Below are 16,810 nucleotides of genomic sequence, written 5' to 3' on the forward strand. Positions count from 1 at the left end.
TGTATACAAATACATCCTCTGAAATCAAATTCAGATACATACTGATTATATACTCTTTTGCTCAAATTATCAACTAGTCTCATCCTTCTACGAAAGCATTCACTTTGGGAACTGATCATGAATTTTTGTAGTACTGAAACTAACACGATTTCCGTCATCTATATTCCGATTATCATCCTGTGCATGGAAAAAATGAACTTACCCTTATTGTCTAATTACAAGATAATGAAAAGTGAATTAACTCTAATTTCCCGAAATCAAACCTGAGAGGTAAACTCACAGGAGTATGTAAAACCATCATTGTTGTCACATGGGATTTGCGCAGATTATATCAAATGTCAAGGCTGTCAAGATTCCAATTGTCTCAAGAGAGACAATAAAAAATCAACGATCAGTGGCATTCAAAAGAAGACTTGATTTTCTTTAAGCAGTAAGTTCTGTTAGAGGAACTATTAGAGACTAAAAAAAGTTTCAAGTCTATGATCATATGGTCTCGGTTGCTATACAGTCATTTATTTTTATTTCTTTCTAGTAAACTTGCCAGCATATCATTGAATGAAGAATTTTCTGGTAAAATTCTGTGACCACTAAACAAAATTTCAAAACTGAAATGGATGTCAAATTCCAGTTATCTCCCGGGGACTAATCAAACACAGATTAAAATTAACGAACTGTTGTAACTAATCAACGACACTAACACGGCAGATGCGCATCTCAGATCCAAGAATGACAATTGTGCTGGATGTCGTTCTGCTTGGGAACAGTCCAATTCATCAAGTCTGCTACACACCATTTTTCTACATTTTGGAAACACTGACGCTAAAAAAAATGCAGATTGCAGATCTTGCCTGCTGCTTGCTTAACAATATCATGTCAAGGACCTGCAAAAATAAGATGCATTAACTAATCACATACATGAATCATCATAATTGAGTCTATGCATAAGACTTAAGCATAGAAGTTGCTGGACACAGGGCCATTGGCACTCATGCTTAATATTTAATTTATGGATTGCTGTCCAATGTGTTAATTATGATTGAGTGATTGTAACATTATATAAAGATAGTATAAGGTTTTATATCCTAAATTAATCAGTTCATGAGTTGGAATGCTGGTGTGGGAAGAAACCTTGCATAAACATTGCCGAGGGAACGTATAGATCCAAATCGAAATCATGTTACCTCTCACTGATGATTGAAGTGGATGAGTTTCCATGTCCCCTTCCTCAACCAACACTATATATTAAGCAGATGCATATAGAGAGGAACAAATCAATCTCAATTGTACATTAACTACAAGGTCTTCTATTCTATCTTCTCACAATACACCAAGAAGAAATGGCTTTGCATACTCGTTCTAACAGCTTACCCTCTAGGCCACACCTGATCATTGAAGAAGTTGATGAACTTTTGTGTAGATTGAGGTCTTCTGAGGCCACCTCCACATCTTCATCATCAATATGCAACAAACTAAGTGGCCTCCAAGACTTGCATGATTCTGTTGATAGGTTTCTTCAGTTGCCCCTCACTCAACAAGCCTTAGCCCAAGAGCAGAATGAGAAATGGACTAATGAGTTGTTAGATGGCTCACTCCGGCTGTTGGATGTTTGTGGAACTGCCAAAGATGCCTTGTTGCAAACCAAGGAATGCGTCCAGGACCTTCAATCGATCATGCGAAGAAGGCGGGGAGGTGAAACTGGAGCTCTTACAAGTGAGGTTAGGAAATACTTAACCTCCAGGAAGATGGTGAAAAAGACAATCCAAAAGGCTATGAAGAATCTCAAGGGAACCGAAAACAGATCCACCTTCTCTTCCCTCAACAAGGACAGTGAGACTATTTCCATTGTGAGTGAGTTGAGAGATGTTGAAGCAGTCACTCTCGCAGTGTTCGAATCACTGCTGTCCTTCATATCCGGCCCAAAATCACAGCCAGACAGCAGCTGGTCATTGGTCTCCAAGATGATGCAATCAAAAAAAGTAGCTTGTGAGGAAGAAACAGAAGTAAATGAATTTGCAGGGGTGGATGCTTCATTGCAGTCACTCATTGGACACAAGACAAGCAAATCTCATTCCCAAAGTGCAGATAATGCACACAACCAGTTGGAGAAGCTGGACGCATGCATTCAAGATCAGGAAGACGGACTAGAGTGCCTATTTAGGCAAATGATAAAAACAAGAGTCTCCCTCCTCAACATCCTAAACCACTAGATATTAGCTTTTTCGATTTTGTACATGAAAAACATTACTTGTGTATACAAATACATCCTCTGATATCAAATTGATTATACAAATTGATATATTCATTTGCTTAAATTCTCAACTAGTCTCTTTCTTTCTTCAAAAGCATTCACTTTGGGAACTGATCTTGAATTCTTGCAACTACTGAAACTGACACGATTTCCAATCCGACTATCATCCTCAGGTCTCTGCATTCCGAGTATCCCTATTGTCTAATTACAAGATCAAAAGATGAATTTACTCTAATTTCCCAAAGTCAAACCTGAGAGGGGTAAATTCACAGGAGCATTTGAAATTATGATTGTCACATGGGATTTACGCAAATCATGTCAAATATCAAGGCTGTCAAGATTCCAATTGTCTCAAGAGAGATAATAAATAATCAACCATCAATGGCATTCAAAAGGAATTGATTCTCACAAGGTTTAAGCAGTAAACAATGCTGACTCTCTCTATGTTAGAGGGACAAATAGGGACTGCTAAAAAGATTTAAGTCTGTGATCATATTGTCTTGCAATACAATCATTTAGAAAACCAATACAATTCATATGATTTTTTCAGTCAAAAGTTTTGTTTAAATAATGTTTTTACATGCAAATTTTGTCACATACAATACCATTGTTGCCATTGCCTGAACAGAAAAGAAAAAGAATGTATAAACCTATAAATACACATGGGAAAGACACCAAGGAAAATTTATCTCCTTTCCTTGTATCTGAGGAAAAGGTGTTGATAGTAATATAACTTGCCCTGCTGATTTTATCATCATTGTTCAAAATATAAAGTTCCATCTACAAGCCTGAGTAACACGCTTTCGCGGGTGCACGACAAACATGACACCATTGTCACGGTCAGCATATTAAGACGGGTTGGAGTCAATTAAATTATATCCACCATTTCTAAATCACAACGATAGTAAGTAGCTGTATTTGGTTTCTATATAAGACCAGTGAGGCAGTGAGAGAGTAAGAGGAGAGAAGCACACATTCACTAGTGCAACAAAAGATATCGATGTTTCTGTATAAATACATTCTCAATGGTAAAAACAATTTGATTCCCAGCTCAGATTTTATACAAATTTTCGTTGGCCTCAACAACTGTCAATTGGTGGTGGTGAATAATGGACTATCACTTATTACATAGTTGAACTTCATGATCCCCTGCCTCCTCGTTGCCGCTTTTCTTCTAGTGCAGTTGCTTCATTTAACATGTCGGCGGCGTCCTTGTGCATGTCTAGCTTGGCTAGAGCAACTGACTGCATGTAGAAGGCCGTGGGCCAGTCTGGATAAACACATTGTGCTTGCATTGCATCTCGAAGAGCAGCATCAGGTTGCTCATTTAACAGATAGCATAAACTGCGTCGTGCAAAAACAGTTGGGGACACCATAGTTCCAACATCTATGAACTGCACGCAAAAAACCCAAAAGGAACCATTTAAGTTAACATCACTACTTAAGACCCAGTTACTTCAAGATTATAACTCGATGAGCCCATCATAACACATTAATAAATAAATAAATAAAAGCTTCATAGCCATCCTAAATCTAATCAACAAAAGACTACTAAAGACTACATCAGCAGTAATTTGATTCAAAAAGGTTGAGCAAGAAAATAAATATGGTAACACTTACAGTTGAGGGCATAATATTATGACATAATCTACTGGTGGAAGGTTCCAAGTCAAACGTTCAGTCAAGTTCTTGACATATTTCCGGCCCAAAAGATTTACCATTATATATAAATTAAAAAGCACACACGAGCTACAAAGTTATACCTGGGAGTAACAATCAATGGCAGTTTTAAAATCTTTGTCACGAAATGCATAGTCCCCTCGCTTTCTTGCCTCCAGCATGTCTCTCATTTGTTGAGTCCACTCTTGGAAAGATAACTGAACCCATCCAAAATCAAAAAGATCTCTTAGCACAAATTGAATGAACAGGGATATGCAAGACCTCTAGTACCACTCAACTACCTCATTGGTTCCTTCATCATCTCGGTAGTGCGTCATAACCAAGATCTGATGGATTGCTGTGAGGTCCATCCGAGAACAGGCCTCGCCCATTGCAGAAAGGGGACGTTGTGGGGTTGCAGGGGCTTCCTCATGCTTTGGAATTCCAAGCATGACATAAGATGGGACCTGCAATCCAGACCTTTGTTACTAGCTTCTTAATGTGAAGTGGTGCTCCTTTATCATCTTAAGAGCACATCCATCGATTACAAAACATATTTGACCTCATATTAGGTCCACAGACAAACATAGTTTTGGCCATGTAAGAATATGTGGATGCCAGGGAAATGCCCTAAAGGAGGTTAAACTAGACTATTTCATAATCCAATTAGAGAAAAGTATCTTACTTCAGGTTTGGTCTGCAGTGGAGCAAGTGTTGCAACAAGGTCTTTCGTATTAGGCCGCTCTCTGGGTTCATATTGGAGACATTGAGAGGCAAGATTAACAACCACGGTTGCTTCCTCTGTAGAAAATTTCCCCTCCAAATGTGAATCCATTAAGAGAATGATATTTTTCCCCCGTATCATATCAAGAGCCTGTTTACATGAATATACATCAAATATATACTAGACTATGTTCCGTTTATTAAAAAAAAGACCAGCACTGAACAAATCTCACCTTACATCTTAAGTGATATGTAACTGCTGAACAACTTAAACTTCTAGCATGATGGAGGAATACCCATCATTTTTTAAGTATTGTTATAATTCATAAAGTCACGAAAAATCTTCTCATATACTGAAATTAAAAGTAAATTGAAATTCACAATTCCAAGAAGAGATTTATGTGAGAACTAAGATAACCATGAAAATAGTTTTTAGAAGAAGCGAAGGGAGTGTTTTTGCATAACATCAAGATGGGTGGATTGCACGGAGACAGAATTAAATTATATAAAACAGGGATGTTGTTCAATATTATTTGTCCACTAAGATGTGGAAGTTATGAAGAAAACTGTTTCTCAAATCCAGCATGCTGAAGAGCTTGAATACTCAAAGACATATCTGCATATCTTATTCGAACAATCAAATTAGTATAAAAGATCCACTAAAGAATATTTGTAATTAATTAATTTCAACTTTGAGTGACAACTACTAGTAGACACAATCAAAGAGGACTATAGCATCAAGATATATTTGCTCTAAAAAGCATAAAGCATGTTATATAGCAGTGCACTTACATGACTTGGAGGGATGTGCTTTCCACTTAGCAGATCTAGAAGGACAGTGCCAAAGCTATAAATAACACTTTCTGGAGTGACCCTTCCTACAATGTAAATTAAAAGACAACTGAAGGCATATCTCATGCAGGAAAATTCCTTTAGATAGGAAAACTACAATAATAACTAGACAATGATCAAACGGATAGGTGATATTTAGACTAGAGATGTTATTACCATTTCTTAAATACTCAGGCGGCGTGTAGGCAAGATTCGTGCTATAACTCTTCCCATCCCTACTATTTCTCATCAAGCCAAAACAGGAAAGACGAGGATCACCATCCTACAGGTCACATTCAAATACTAGAATATCACCCTTAATATTAATGGACACTGAAGTAACTGAAAATACGTATATTTTTAACTATGAGAATCAAATTTGAGAAAGGAATACCTCGTCAAAGAGAACCCTATAAGCATTCAAATCGTGGTATAATGGACGGCCCTCAGTACTACAATAATCTAAAGCTTCAGCAATATAAAGACCCACTCTTAAACGCATAGCCCACTCAATGGTTTGATTCTCCCCTGTCAAGAACAAGCCGAGACCAAAAATTTAATCTTAGATACAACAGAATGCAGCCACTAATTTCTCAATTTGGAGGCACAAAACCCAAAAGTAAAATTGATCTCCTATGCAAAACTCAGGAAATTAACAGTACGAAGACAAGCACAATAAAGTCACATTAAATAGAATACTATAGCAAAAACCACCTCGCCGCACCTTCCCCAAATGAAAGGCAATATAAAACATCATCTAGGATTAGCAAAACTACTAGATAACAACATGCATAAATAGACCAGCTAAGATAAATGGCATAACTTGTCATGTTGTAGAAAACTAATGTCAATGTTACATTTCAATGTTTGATTGTTTAAGAACTATGTACTTAGAGATACTTCACAAAAGTGTCACTGAGTAATCTTAGAAGCTAAGCTGAAAAGCAGCATTCTTGATACACCAGTGAAAGTATAAAGTGGGGTAAAAAAAGGAAAAGAAAGGTGTCGACACATACAATGAAACAAATGCTTAGCTAAAGTATCAGTAGGCATGTACTCAGCAACAAGCAGCCTCTCATCACCATCACAGCAATACCCAATTAAATTCGCAAGCCTCCGATGCCTCAGCTTCCCAACACCCCAAGCTTCCTCCTACAAAAGCAAAAGCCCAGAAATTTAAAAACCCACAAAGTATTTCACATACCCACTTCACAAAACGATTGAAAACCACCAAAACGACCAAAAGTCCCAAACCCAATGAAGCCAAAAGCAAAAACAAGCTTACCGCAAACTGCTTGGGATCAGGCCAAGCCATCTTGGTGAACTTCTTGACGGCGATCCAACGGCGGTTCTGCAGCCGCCCTTTGTAGACAAGGTTAGGGGCTTTCTCACCGCTCTCTGAGACTATGTAGTCGGAGCTGAAGTTGTTGGTGGCTGCTTTGAGGTCCGAGAAGGAGAATTCAGAGAAGGGTGGAGCTCCGCCGGTTTCCTGGTCGGATCCGGGAGATGGGTTCGGGTGGTGGGTCGGAGTCCGGCTGTTGTTGGCATGTGCTTGGGTTTGGAGCTTCTCTGGTTGCTTCTCTGAAACCTTTGATTCACAGCAACCCATGACTTGGTTTGTGTGTTTGTGTGCTTCAGCAGCTTCTTGGAGTTGGAAGAAGAAAAAACTAGAGGAAAACCATGAGCTGGTTCCTAGCTGCCTCCTCAGCTTGAGTGCCTAGTGGGTTAAGACTTAAGAGAGACTTGAAAAGAGAGAGAGATGAGACAGTTTTGTTTGTGCTCTCTCTCTGTCACAGCTTCCTGGCAGTTTAATGCTAAAGGTTTAGCTTATGGTAATTAAAGCATTTCTAGTTGCTACAGTTTTATTAGTTAACCTTCTTTTATTTCTTTCCATTTTTCCACTGAACACTTTTGGTCATTTGGTTTTCAATTTTCCTAGAAGCAAAAGAATTTAATTAGTTCCTTTTTTGACAAAAAGAAAAAAAAAGATAGGAATGCAATGCAACATGTATCTCTTTTTACATCAATCATCACCATTTTAGTACTAATCTTGTCCGAACAATTCTTTTCCTAAATGTTGGTAATTTAGCAAGTTTTATCACATTAATATCATTAGTTTGTGAAATTCTATTTAGGATTATAAGATTCTGTCATCTGTCTATATGTGTGTAGTTTTATATATAATTTTTCTTTATGCATTTCATACGTGTAATATTGATCGAGAGAGGAACCGAATAGATAAACTCATATGTGAAAATAAATGCTCTTAACCTACCTGTGCTACATAGTCCTTACTTTTTTCTTTTCTTTTCCTTAAACCCCACAAGAATTTCCCCTTTGAAATTAGATTTGGAAGGTTTATGCTTTCAATTAAATTATGCTCAAGTGGGGTAGTTTATTGTCATCACAAAGTAAAGACAGAAGAAAACATGGTTAAACAAATACCAAGTTTCCTGGTGCAGTTGACCACAAAATAAAATATAAGGCACACACACAGTAAAGAGGCAGATTGCAGAATCAAAGCAAACCCTTCTTCCTTAGTTTCTTCCTTTTAATAATAGTATGTGTTTGGAACAAACACAGAATCTCATGACCTGTTATTTTGCATCATAATTGACCTACGGATTGATTTGTATAAGAAAAGCCAACTGATTTTTCCCATTACTCAAGTTGTCTTGTTCTTTTGCTTTCCTTGTAGTACTTCATCATGACAAGATACCAGAACTTGTTTGGTTGTTGCATTTTGTTTTCTTTAATGCATATAATCTTGATCTGTATTAACTATTTTTAAGTGTGGCCTATCCAATTGAAAAGGCATATATTCTCTTCTCATAAAGGTCCAATTTTTCTTTGTGGAGACAAATCATTATATGCCACTTACTGTGTTTTAACAGTTGCATTCATTCATTGTAGGCAGGTACCATTCAATAATGTTATGTTATGCCTAAAAGTTCGAAAATAAAATCCACGTTTTTTTTTTTTTGTTTTTTGTTTTAACATACGATAGTCTAAATTATAAAAAAAAGAGGGGTTTCTCACACTGTCAAAGTATTATGAGGGTTCGAATCAAAGATCACTTGCGGGCAAAACAATACCGTTTTCTACTCGACTCAACTTCATTGGGTTTTTTTGTTTGATTTCACCAACATTGTGAGTTTTGCCAGCATTGGCTTGGTCTTGATTAAATGTACCCCCAAAAAGCAATAAATAAATAAATCCTTGGTTATCATAAAAATGCTGATTATAATGCACATAATTTTAACTCATTGGGTGGAAACTCAAGACTGCCAGCAAAGTTTGTAGCCAAATCAAATCCATCTGCAGATTCTGCACAGATACCAAAGAGGGGGAAAAAAATAGAGTGAAAATATGTCAATCATTTGTTTGGTGGATGATGAAAATGAATATTTTTCAAGACCTGCTGAAATTGAGAAAAAGACTGGTTGGAGTGGTAGTTGTTGGTTCCCAATTCCCATTCGTCCATTGCTTTTAATTCCACTCGCAAAAAGAGAATAAGTTAGACAATCGAAGAACTATAGAAAATTGTTATTTACCCATGATAGTCACAAGTTTTATTCTCAGACTCTCTACTTGTACAAACCCGATTTTATATTTCATATGGTGATTTGGAATTGGGAAGTGTGACTTTAGCCCAGCTTTTTTAACAATTTGTAGAGGACAAAATAACCAAAAATGTTGGATGAGCAATTGATCCTAATATTATAAGAGCAATGATAAAGTATGAGTGACTAATCGTAACATTCTAAAAATTAAGAGATCAATATTTAACGTGAGCGACTGATAGTAGTATTCTTCAATGTTTATATTCATACCATAACATTGTAAAAGCAATGTTAAAGCGTAAGCTTTAGCGTTCTTTAATGAGTTATGATAAGCCAAAAAAAATTATTTACGACGGAAATAGTACTGTTTTGCTATAACATTTTAAGAGTCATGATTCATTTACCATAACATTGTAAAAGCAGCATTAAACTGTAAAGCTTAACATTCTTTAACGAGCGATATTAAGGCAAGAACGACTGATCATAATACTCTTGAATGTTTATGTAAAAATGGTCAAATGGCCAACCTATGGTTCTCATTTCAAGGAAAGAGGCACCCTATGGCTGCCTAATGTCGTGTGGACTATGGACCATCGATGGGACTTTTGGGGCAAAGTCTTGCTGTATTGGATGAAGACGAATCATAAGATCATAGACGCATCCCCATTCTGAGATTAACATGAACGTGTTTAACTGAATTGGGCTTGGCATGATATCTTTTGGACTTTTCAACACATACAAAAACCCAAGAAAGTGAATTCCATTCAACTGTCAAGAAGCAATGAATTTTGTCAACTCTCAAGTTCAGTCTGTTCAAGGGTTTTTTTTTTTTCACAGTTTTCTGCTGAATCACGGAAGCATGACTGCTGGAAGCAAATTGAGCTAAGCATAAACATTAGAATATATATATTCCAAAATCCAAACGTAGTTTTTACTCTAGAGAGTCTATAGGATGTAAACCTCAATAATTGAAGAGACTAAAATGTCACATTTCACACTTCACTTCACAGCTTTTTACTTTGCATCCCCATTCAAACACTCCATGAAACGTCGCCGTTTAACAGAACTTTTATTTGGTTCATTTTTTATTAAAGGTGCTGTCACTTTGTTCAATTGCCAAAGGTTGCCTGTACAATAATTGATGTAAATGAAATACTGAAAAAGAAAGAACAAGGAAAGAATAAATTTTATACAAATATCCAACTATTTTTGGGCATAGAGAGAGACTTGCGTCACTCCAAGCACCCCATACAGACTACACTGAAACTCATCATCATCACAAAACTGAAAAGGACAGCCGCTTACTTGAATTATTTTGGCCAATTTGTGCAAAGTCTTGGTACTTTTGATTTGAGAAAGTAGCTCTCTTCTTGCCCTTCATTCCACGTCTCTCATATGCTGCCAAATTGCAATATTTAGCTCAAGAAAGGAGCCCCCACTCCATAGAAAGTAGATTTCACTGATTCACGGAGCAGTAAGAGTAGTTCAAAATGTGATTCTACGAGCAATCGTCGATTCAGCAAACACTTTGGCCAGAAGCAGCTTTAAAATCATTTCTGTTGTCAGGCAGTGGACCAAGTTGATTCATAATCAGCAATAACTCATCTTGTGCTTGCCCCTCACCTTTGCCTGTGTGCATTGTTGCCCATTGTCTTTGCTCGTATAAATATTCAGCCGTTGTCGTCAATCAACTGTACTGGTTGTCTCCCTAAATTAAAACTGCAGAGCCAGCCCAGATAAATATCTTGCACTGTAAACGGGGAAGCCTCAAGCATGGCTTACTGCTGAGCTATTACAGATTATCCTGATTAGTCTTCTCTCAGCAACAATAACTAGCCAAGCAGACAACAAAATGGCCGCCAACAGATGGAGGAAAAGCTTGCTCCAAGGAATGAATTATTGAGCTCCATGGTAATAGACCCTCAAAGAACTAGAGAGCTTCCATTCATTCGCCTTGACAGCTGACGTGCAGATAATAAACCAAGTCATCAATGCAAAAGGGATAGTTATAACTCCATCAAACAACAGACCCTACGAAACTCTCTCTTCCTCTCTCGCAAGCCTATCTTCTTCGTTACGTTGCAAAAGCTCCTCGTAAGCTTTTGTGGAGTTATCGGTGAACCTTTCCATGGCCTCAAAAATGCGTTGCAGACTAGCCTGTAAAGTACTATTTCTAGTGTCACTCTGATATACAATCTGTCCACTACCTGAAAGAGTGTCAACATCCCCTGGTACTAGCACAATTTTCTTGTCTAATGCCTGAATTTGCTTCTGTAATTTTTGGTCCTTTCTATCCAAGTTCTTAACTTTTTTCTCTAGATCCTTGTGTGCTACCATCCTCTGGCGCATTTCAAGCTTATCTTGTTCCCAAACCTGTAAGACACTCATGGTGAAGACACGCATAGTTTCAACGACCTCTCTTTCTGATATTCTCTCCAAAGCTTGTGACCATTGGTTACAGATTACAAAAACAGGAGGCGCACCTATCCTACCAGGTGAAAAAGGAACTATTCCATCTGGTGTTTCTTCGGGTTCATACAGAAGACATTTTAGAAGCCAATTGTTCAAAGCTCTCACATAACCCTTTTGAGCACTGATCCAAGTAGAGAATCTGAAAGTCCAGTTAATAAGCTCATGCTCAAGCTGCGATGTAGCATCAAGATGAGCATCACTAAGCCTTTTTCCAGATCCAATAGGACCTAAACCCCTGGCTTCTCTAATTACTTGGCACTGAGTACGATGACAATCAAGCATGCATTTCCACATCCGGGTTAACCTGAAGAAAAGAAAAGGAAAAATAATTAACCATAATGTCACACAGATGACATACACTTTGTCGTCCACAAAGTATACACTTCCAAGTGAGCGATCATTGAGAAAATAAAAGCACAAATAATAAATATAAGCCTCCCCAATATTGCCATCACCTAGACAATCTTCCCTAGTGCAAAATGAGGTTCATTGATTACTATAAGTACTTGTAGTCTTATTAGGAGTCTTCTATTAAGGTAGGTGTTCTTTAAGACACCACTATATGAAGTAAAAACTTTCAACATGAGACTTACCCAATTTCATATTTTTGGTACAAGTTATATAATTTTAGATTTGTCACAAGGGTTTTAGGAAGCCCTACATGAGGATCTCAAATATGATACACCAACCGACAAATATTATAAGGAAACTGTGATCAAGCTTTTTCCATTCTTCTAATTTTCCCCAGGCTCCTTCTAGCGTAATTACTTCTATTCTTTAATCACCAAGCCTAATCCTTATTAGTCACGTGCCATTCTTAGTCTTAAAGAAATCTAGCACAACAAATACAGGAAGGAATACCAATGGACCTCACCAATTCCATGGAGCTGACTGTTTTTGGGTAAACTGGGATTAGCAAATAGAAAGGTCCATTAAAAAGATTAAGAGATCACATTACCTGTAACATCATGAAATCAATAAGACTGATTATGATATTTCGAATTTGAAATTATTTGTTATAAGTTATATCTAAGCTTAGCACAAGATATGTGCTCAATGACAATGAAAAGTAATCATATGAACAAAAATAGTATCAGAATTAAAATTAAAAACAGCCTCAAATTTTAAAGCTAAAACCCCATACAAATATACTAAAGAAGAGAAACTATTCATAGCATGGGTTGTGAGTGAAACAAATAACAAAACTTACAAACAAGCGCAGCAGAACTAGGAACATTGATAACATACCCTTGAATTAATTCATTCAGTTGTGGCCATAATTCTTCATCCCTAATCTTATTTATGGTCACAGATATTTTGTCAACAACTTGAATTGCGATTCTGATTTTTGTGGACAGACTCCTTATTAAAGTTCGAGTTGTATCAACTTTGTGAGCCTCCGCTCCCTTTTCATCTAAACGCTTCAGCTTACGGACCTTCCTGTCATGGATTACCCGCATCTTTTCCTCAGACTGAAAAATTATAAGAATGGAAACCCATCAGTCACAACTGACAAGGACACAAATTAGGAAGGGCAAAAACCTTGAATACGCCCAGTGCTTTAAACTTTTGGATAGTAAGCAAGGCAAGAGTACGTCACCAAAAGAACTAGTCAAACTCATGTAATGGTTAATGCTTGAATAAAAAAAGAAAAAATTTCTGTTACTTATTCAGATAGACCCATGTTGGATACAGATTAGCCAAGTTTTAGCCAGTGAATCATGATGCATGTCCGAGAGAACATCAAACTATCAATAAAGAGGCTCTTCTGAAGACAAACATGCACTGGTCAGACTTCAAATTAAGAAGATGCTTTCATAGAGATCTTGATCCGGGGGGGAAAGAAATTAAATATTTGAAATTTCACATTCAACCAAAATAGAAAGTAAGAGATTTATTATGAAGAAGGAAAGTAAAATACATTTGAACAAACGGTCACGAACCATTTGTCTGGCGCAGCATAATTAGAAAATTTTGATTTGTTAAGAAACCCAGATGGCCCAGAAATTTCGAAGCCACAAAAATGAGCAAATAAGCATGCAGCTCGTAACAGGAACGGAGGAAGCAACATACCTTTACTTCATTATAGAGTTTCTTCTCCCAAAGATACAGCTTGGCTAAGGTAGAAGAGAGATTTTTGGACCTCATCATCATTTCTTCATCAAACCCCAATTGAGCAGGACCAGCTATTTCAGAGGAGGCCGATGGCTCAGCACTATTAGAAGTAGAAGGTTGCGAAGACACTAACGACATCATCTTGGAAGAAACTGATCATAAAGACCCACACAACACAAAAGTCAAATCTCTGCTAAATAGAGTTCAAATTCAACAAAAATTCAACAACATAAAATCCCGATCTATAAACTTCCCATTTTAGGAAACTAAAACTACTACACACCAAAAGCATAATAGTTTAAAACTTCCCAGATAGATCAAGATTCAAGCAAGCAAATTTGTAGCAATCTATCCATTAAAAGGTGTATAATCCCATACCCACCATGTTTTCGATTATGTGGAAGCCTTCCCACCTCGAGCATCTTGGCAATTTCGTTCCCGGACTCGGAAGCTCTCTGAAACTGAACCTCAATCTCTCGAGCTACTTCAAAAGCATCCCGAGACCCCGGTCGAACTTTAGGTGCACCGCCGCCATTGCCACGGTCCTCGCGCCTCTCGTCCTCATCCACAACCTTCTTCTCCACCACATGGACCTCATACTCAGCCCCACCACCATCGGTCTCCACGCTCGGCCTCGCTTGATAAAGCGAGGAAGGCTGCGTTTCAGCTAACTCATCGTCCACAACAGCCTTGGAATGCTTCCCGCCATCGACCACGTGCTTGTGGTCTCTCTGCACCTCCTTCACCACCTCCTGCTGGTACTCCTCGTCTTCCAAATCGGGAATTCCCTCTTCGTCTCTCACTTCCTTCGAGTCTCGGCTCGGTGTGTAGGCCGAGTAGTACTTATCGTAAGTCTCGAACGGGTTCAAAAACTCCCAAGCCGAAGCTCTAGGCGGCGATGGCGGAGGCGGAGGCGGCTTCGCAGAGGTGGAAGCCGAAGCCGGCGGCGACGATATGGCTCCGTAAGGCGGCGGCGGAGATGAATTACCATAATACCCCCCACCCCCGCCAGCGTAATTGTTGTACCCACCAGAATAGGGGTAAGGATTAGCAAAGTTGTTTGGATTAGGATTTGAATTTGGATATCCATAATACGAATTTGAAGAAGAAGAAGATTCACCCATGTGATACACGTTCTCTGGGCTCATGGGTTTCTGCTGATACACCACAGACGGTGTCGCTTTGTTCCTCATGTAATTCATGCGCATGTAACCATCTGGGTACGAGCTAAAACCCTCCTGGAAACCCTCCTGGGCGTTGCCCATGTAATCAATATGGCTGCCAGGGTGAGTATTGTGCAGCGGCGACGAGTGGTCCGAGTGGTGGAGCGAGCCCAAGTCGTCGTCGTCGGAATCGGAGTGAAAGTGAAGATGGGAGCCTGAATTTGAATGAGAGTGGTGCGGCGGCGACGATTTGGTGTCCCCTTTTCGGACAGGAGGGAGGTTGAGGTGGGGAGAAGGAGGTGACCCAGATGAATTGCCCACCTCCTGTTCGATGAATTTATGCAGAGAGTGGCCGATGTCTCTGAGGGAGTGAATATAAGCGAAGTGGGCTTCTGCCAGAGCATAGCGCTGGTGAATCGCCTCGTCGAGATAGCCGCAGCGCTCTCGGCATAAAGCCACGGCCGGAAGATCGTCAAGCTTGGAGCTCGTGCAGCCCATCAGGCTCGAAAAAGAAGACAACTTTAAGAGTGTATGGGGAAAGAGACGTGTTGGGTTAAGGCGAGATCAGCTGAAACATGACGGTGGGATTGGGATTCTCTGATAGTTGTTGGGTTTGCCTGTTTGTTTTTCGGGAAAATTTCAGAGCTTAGGGTTTGTGCGGAGGAAGATAAGAGAAAAGGAAAAGGAAAAAAGGAGGACAAAGGAGGGGAGAAGGGAATCTTTGCCAGCGCGGAGTTTGTCGTCGGCTTGTAGCAGAGAGACACAGAAAGCAAACAGAGAGAGAGAGAGAGTGAACAGTGTATTTGTGTTTATGTGAGAGAAAGAGAGTGAGAGGCTATGTATGGTGGCATTGTGCGTCGGTGTGTATCAGTTTAAAAACTATTTTTTTAGTATTTTATATATTTTATGGGTGTACTTTTTAGGCAATATTTTTTAGTTTAAAATTTTTAATTTGGGTAACAACCAGATTAGTTGAAGATTGAGACGAGGGTTTCCTAAAGTTTCAGACGGTTTATGGGTGGTTAGAGAAGGACATAATTGGAAATTCACAGTTCTAATTTGAAATCGGGAAACCAAGGAGCTTGTAACTTAAGTTTTTAACACCAGCCATTCTCGATCCGAAATTTTGTGTTCGAATCATATCGATTGTATATAAAATTAAAATTATAAAAAAATCAAATTTGGAAATGTTGTGGGTTGGGGATTGGGGTTTGGGTTTGGGTTTGGGAAAGGTCTCTGAAAATATTCTATTTCTGGGGGCTCTCAGACTTGGACCAAAAGCTCCAAAGACTGAGAAACAAAACGAGACTTGTATGGGGTGTTTGTTTTGACGGAAAGTTTGACGCTTGTTGCCGCCTCTACATTTTCTCGCGGGTACTATTCCAGAAATACCCTTGTAGTTTCTCCTGCAGGTTTCTCTTTCTGCTCAATTTACGTATTCATTGACCAGAGTTTTTACCGTGGACTTGAATTTTTTTAACAGTTTTAGACGGCCCTGGTGTTGCTTCTGGCAACGTTCAAATGCAGTCATAAACCCTCCATTAAATTGTGCAACTTAATTATGATTAATCTTAATAATTTCATTTAATTTTGGGATACCGTTGGTTGGACTAATCTTTCAGTTACAAATTAAGCCATTACTAGTTGAATTATCTGGCCGTTGTTTTCTTCTTTCTTTACAATTAACTGGCCATTGTTTCCAAATCTTTCAGATTAGGTTGTCATGTCACAAGTTTTGTGCTACGTACTTCCTGTTCAAATGAGATCTGCATAAGAATTGCATGACTGCCTCTTGGAATAACATGCTATTTAGGAGGCCGGTTCAGGAGCGGACATCTACAATAACGGGCTGTGATAGCCGATCGTCCAATCTCTCACAGTCCCTAGTCCGCACTTGATTATTTTCGTATAAATTAGTGGGTTGAAAGAGTGTTACCAAATGTGTGAAACACAGTGCTATGTACAGTACAACTCAAAAATTAATGGAGATTGCCTGAAAGAGGTAAAAGAGACAGAGAAGAAAGAAAAAGTGAATA

At 38.6% G+C, this 16,810-nt stretch overlaps 3 protein-coding genes across 4 annotated transcripts; 1 reads left to right on the forward strand and 2 right to left on the reverse strand.

Moving 5' to 3' along the window:
- The first annotated feature begins 1,337 nt into the window (after positions 1-1,337).
- Positions 1,338-2,207, forward strand: LOC117638583. The gene has a single exon (XM_034373687.1). It carries the CDS (start codon positions 1,338-1,340, stop codon positions 2,205-2,207), a length of 870 nt encoding a protein of 289 aa, XP_034229578.1.
- Positions 2,208-3,205: 998 nt separating this feature from the next.
- Positions 3,206-7,271, reverse strand: LOC117636947 (serine/threonine-protein kinase BSK1). 2 transcript variants are annotated; one of them, XM_034371677.1, is made up of 9 exons: positions 6,747-7,271; positions 6,478-6,613; positions 5,856-5,989; positions 5,639-5,744; positions 5,423-5,508; positions 4,593-4,781; positions 4,210-4,374; positions 4,012-4,125; positions 3,206-3,642 (listed from the first exon to the last, which is right to left on the reverse strand). In XM_034371677.1, exons 1-9 carry the CDS (start codon positions 7,068-7,070, stop codon positions 3,388-3,390), a joined length of 1,509 nt encoding a protein of 502 aa, XP_034227568.1. In that variant the 5' UTR covers positions 7,071-7,271; the 3' UTR covers positions 3,206-3,387. The 2 variants fall into 2 exon arrangements, with proteins under 2 accessions (XP_034227568.1, XP_034227569.1); XM_034371678.1 differs by lacking the exon at positions 4,210-4,374 and having other exon boundaries at positions 6,747-7,257.
- A 2,825-nt stretch (positions 7,272-10,096) lies between these two features.
- LOC117636819 (protein ALTERED PHOSPHATE STARVATION RESPONSE 1) lies at positions 10,097-15,637 on the reverse strand. Its single transcript, XM_034371497.1, has 4 exons — positions 13,994-15,637; positions 13,570-13,763; positions 12,745-12,968; positions 10,097-11,800 (listed from the first exon to the last, which is right to left on the reverse strand). Exons 1-4 carry the CDS (start codon positions 15,270-15,272, stop codon positions 11,056-11,058), a joined length of 2,442 nt encoding a protein of 813 aa, XP_034227388.1. The 5' UTR covers positions 15,273-15,637; the 3' UTR covers positions 10,097-11,055.
- Between the last annotated feature and the right edge of the window lie 1,173 nt (positions 15,638-16,810).

This window comes from Prunus dulcis, chromosome 8 (genome assembly GCF_902201215.1).
Source record: "Prunus dulcis chromosome 8, ALMONDv2, whole genome shotgun sequence".
NCBI classification, from domain to species: Eukaryota; Viridiplantae; Streptophyta; class Magnoliopsida; order Rosales; family Rosaceae; genus Prunus; species Prunus dulcis.

Excerpts from the sequence above, each read along its gene's own strand:
- LOC117638583 (XM_034373687.1), top strand. The coding sequence starts at position 1,338 with ATGGCTTTGCATACTCGTTCTAACAGCTTACCCTCTAGGCCACACCTG.
- LOC117636947 (XM_034371677.1), bottom strand. The coding sequence starts at position 7,070 with ATGGGTTGCTGTGAATCAAAGGTTTCAGAGAAGCAACCAGAGAAGCTC. Across the intron at positions 5,509-5,638 it reads GCCTGAGTATTTAAGAAATG|GAAGGGTCACTCCAGAAAGT; the intron begins GTAATAACATCT and ends TTTACATTGTAG. Across the intron at positions 3,643-4,011 it reads CCATTGATTGTTACTCCCAG|TTCATAGATGTTGGAACTAT; the intron begins GTATAACTTTGT and ends TTTTGCGTGCAG.
- LOC117636819 (XM_034371497.1), bottom strand. The coding sequence starts at position 15,272 with ATGGGCTGCACGAGCTCCAAGCTTGACGATCTTCCGGCCGTGGCTTTA. Across the intron at positions 13,764-13,993 it reads TCCACATAATCGAAAACATG|TTTCTTCCAAGATGATGTCG; the intron begins GTGGGTATGGGA and ends CTTTATGATCAG. Across the intron at positions 11,801-12,744 it reads CTGAATGAATTAATTCAAGG|GTTAACCCGGATGTGGAAAT; the intron begins GTATGTTATCAA and ends TCTTTTCTTCAG.